The following is a 1,440-nucleotide window of genomic DNA, read 5'->3' as shown; positions in this document are numbered from 1 at the left end:
TACTTTGTAAAAAATACAGGGGAACACAGTAGAAAAGGTGCAGAAGATGGCATGTAGCACATTGAAGAAACATATGTTCCTAGATTTGTCATTCATCAGACAGGTGAACATGTCCTGCCAGCTCTACAGTAATCCTTCTCACCCTCTCATGATAGTGAAGACAATCTCACTTGTCCATATAGTGTTGCAGATACAATACAAATGTCATCTCTAACCTCATTTACAGTGCATTTTTCCTAATTTCTTAACAGAGTCGCCATCAGGAACTAAATTAACATCATGAATGGAAGTTATAGTAGTTCAGCCACAGAATTCCTGCTCCTGGGACTTTCTGAGGACCCCAAAATAAAGATTGTTCTCTTTATTGTATTTTTACCTATCTACATGGTCACTGTTATTGGTAATGTTATCTTGGTGACAGCCTGCATTATTGATCCTAAACTCCATACTCCAATGTACTTCTTCCTGAGCAACCTCTCTTTTGTAGACATCTTCTACTCATCAGCGATATTACCTAACATGTTGGTCCAACTACTTGTCAAAAGGAAAATCAGCTTCATCGCATGTGGTATTCAGATGTTCACTTATCTACTCCTGGGTAGCACAGAATGCGTTCTCCTAGCAGTCATGTCATACGACCGTTACGTAGCCATAACTTTTCCCTTGAATTATGCAAACATTATGAGAAAGTCTGTTTGTACTTTTATGGTGGTCTTCAGCTGGCTAAATGGGAGCTTAATGTCATTCCTGGGCACAATGGGCGCACTGAAATTGCCCTTATGTGGCCACTATGTTATTGACCATTTCTTTTGCGAGTCCACTGCTTTTGCAAAGATAGCATGTGGTGATACCTATGTCTCTGAGATGATTAATTTCATTGGTGGGGTTATTGTGCTATTGATTCCTGTCTTCTTCATTCTCTTCACCTATATCCGCATCATCATTACCATCATAAGAATACCCTCCTCTACAGGCCGACACAAAGCTTTCTCTACTTGTGCCTCACACCTGATTGTTGTCACCATATTCTTCAGCACCACCATCTCCATGTACATGAAACCAGTGTCTGAGAAAACTGTAAATGAGGATAAAGTGATCTCTGTGTTTTACACTGTGATGCCTTCAATGCTGAACCCCTTGATCTACAGTCTGAGAAACAAGGATGTCAAGGTGGCTCTGAAGAAACTTATGAGGTGGAATGGTTCTCATTAATTTGTCATAAATATATTGTGTTTATGAGCTCCTGTGAATGCAATGCAGTTAACCTGTTAGATAAGAAAAGGAAGAGACTTTGTAAAATTAACTGTGGTGAATGTGATATTCAATCAAACTTTCTACTACATCAGTAGAATTGCTGCAAAGAAGCTATTACATTCAGGGCCACTAGATGAGTAACCAAAAGCCTTTTAATTCAAATAGTTTCAACGCAGTTCACTTTAA

The 1,440-nt window shown here is 39.1% G+C and overlaps 1 protein-coding gene across 1 annotated transcript; it reads left to right on the top strand.

Moving 5' to 3' along the window:
- The first annotated feature begins 279 nt into the window (after positions 1-279).
- On the top strand, positions 280-1,212 carry LOC138296967 (olfactory receptor 2D3-like). The gene has a single exon (XM_069236483.1). It carries the CDS (start codon positions 280-282, stop codon positions 1,210-1,212), a length of 933 nt encoding a protein of 310 aa, XP_069092584.1.
- The last annotated feature ends 228 nt before the right edge of the window (positions 1,213-1,440 follow it).

Source organism: Pleurodeles waltl, chromosome 5 (assembly GCF_031143425.1).
Source record: "Pleurodeles waltl isolate 20211129_DDA chromosome 5, aPleWal1.hap1.20221129, whole genome shotgun sequence".
NCBI lineage: Eukaryota > Metazoa > Chordata > Amphibia > Caudata > Salamandridae > Pleurodeles > Pleurodeles waltl.
This window is presented reverse-complemented; position numbering and strand designations above follow the sequence as displayed.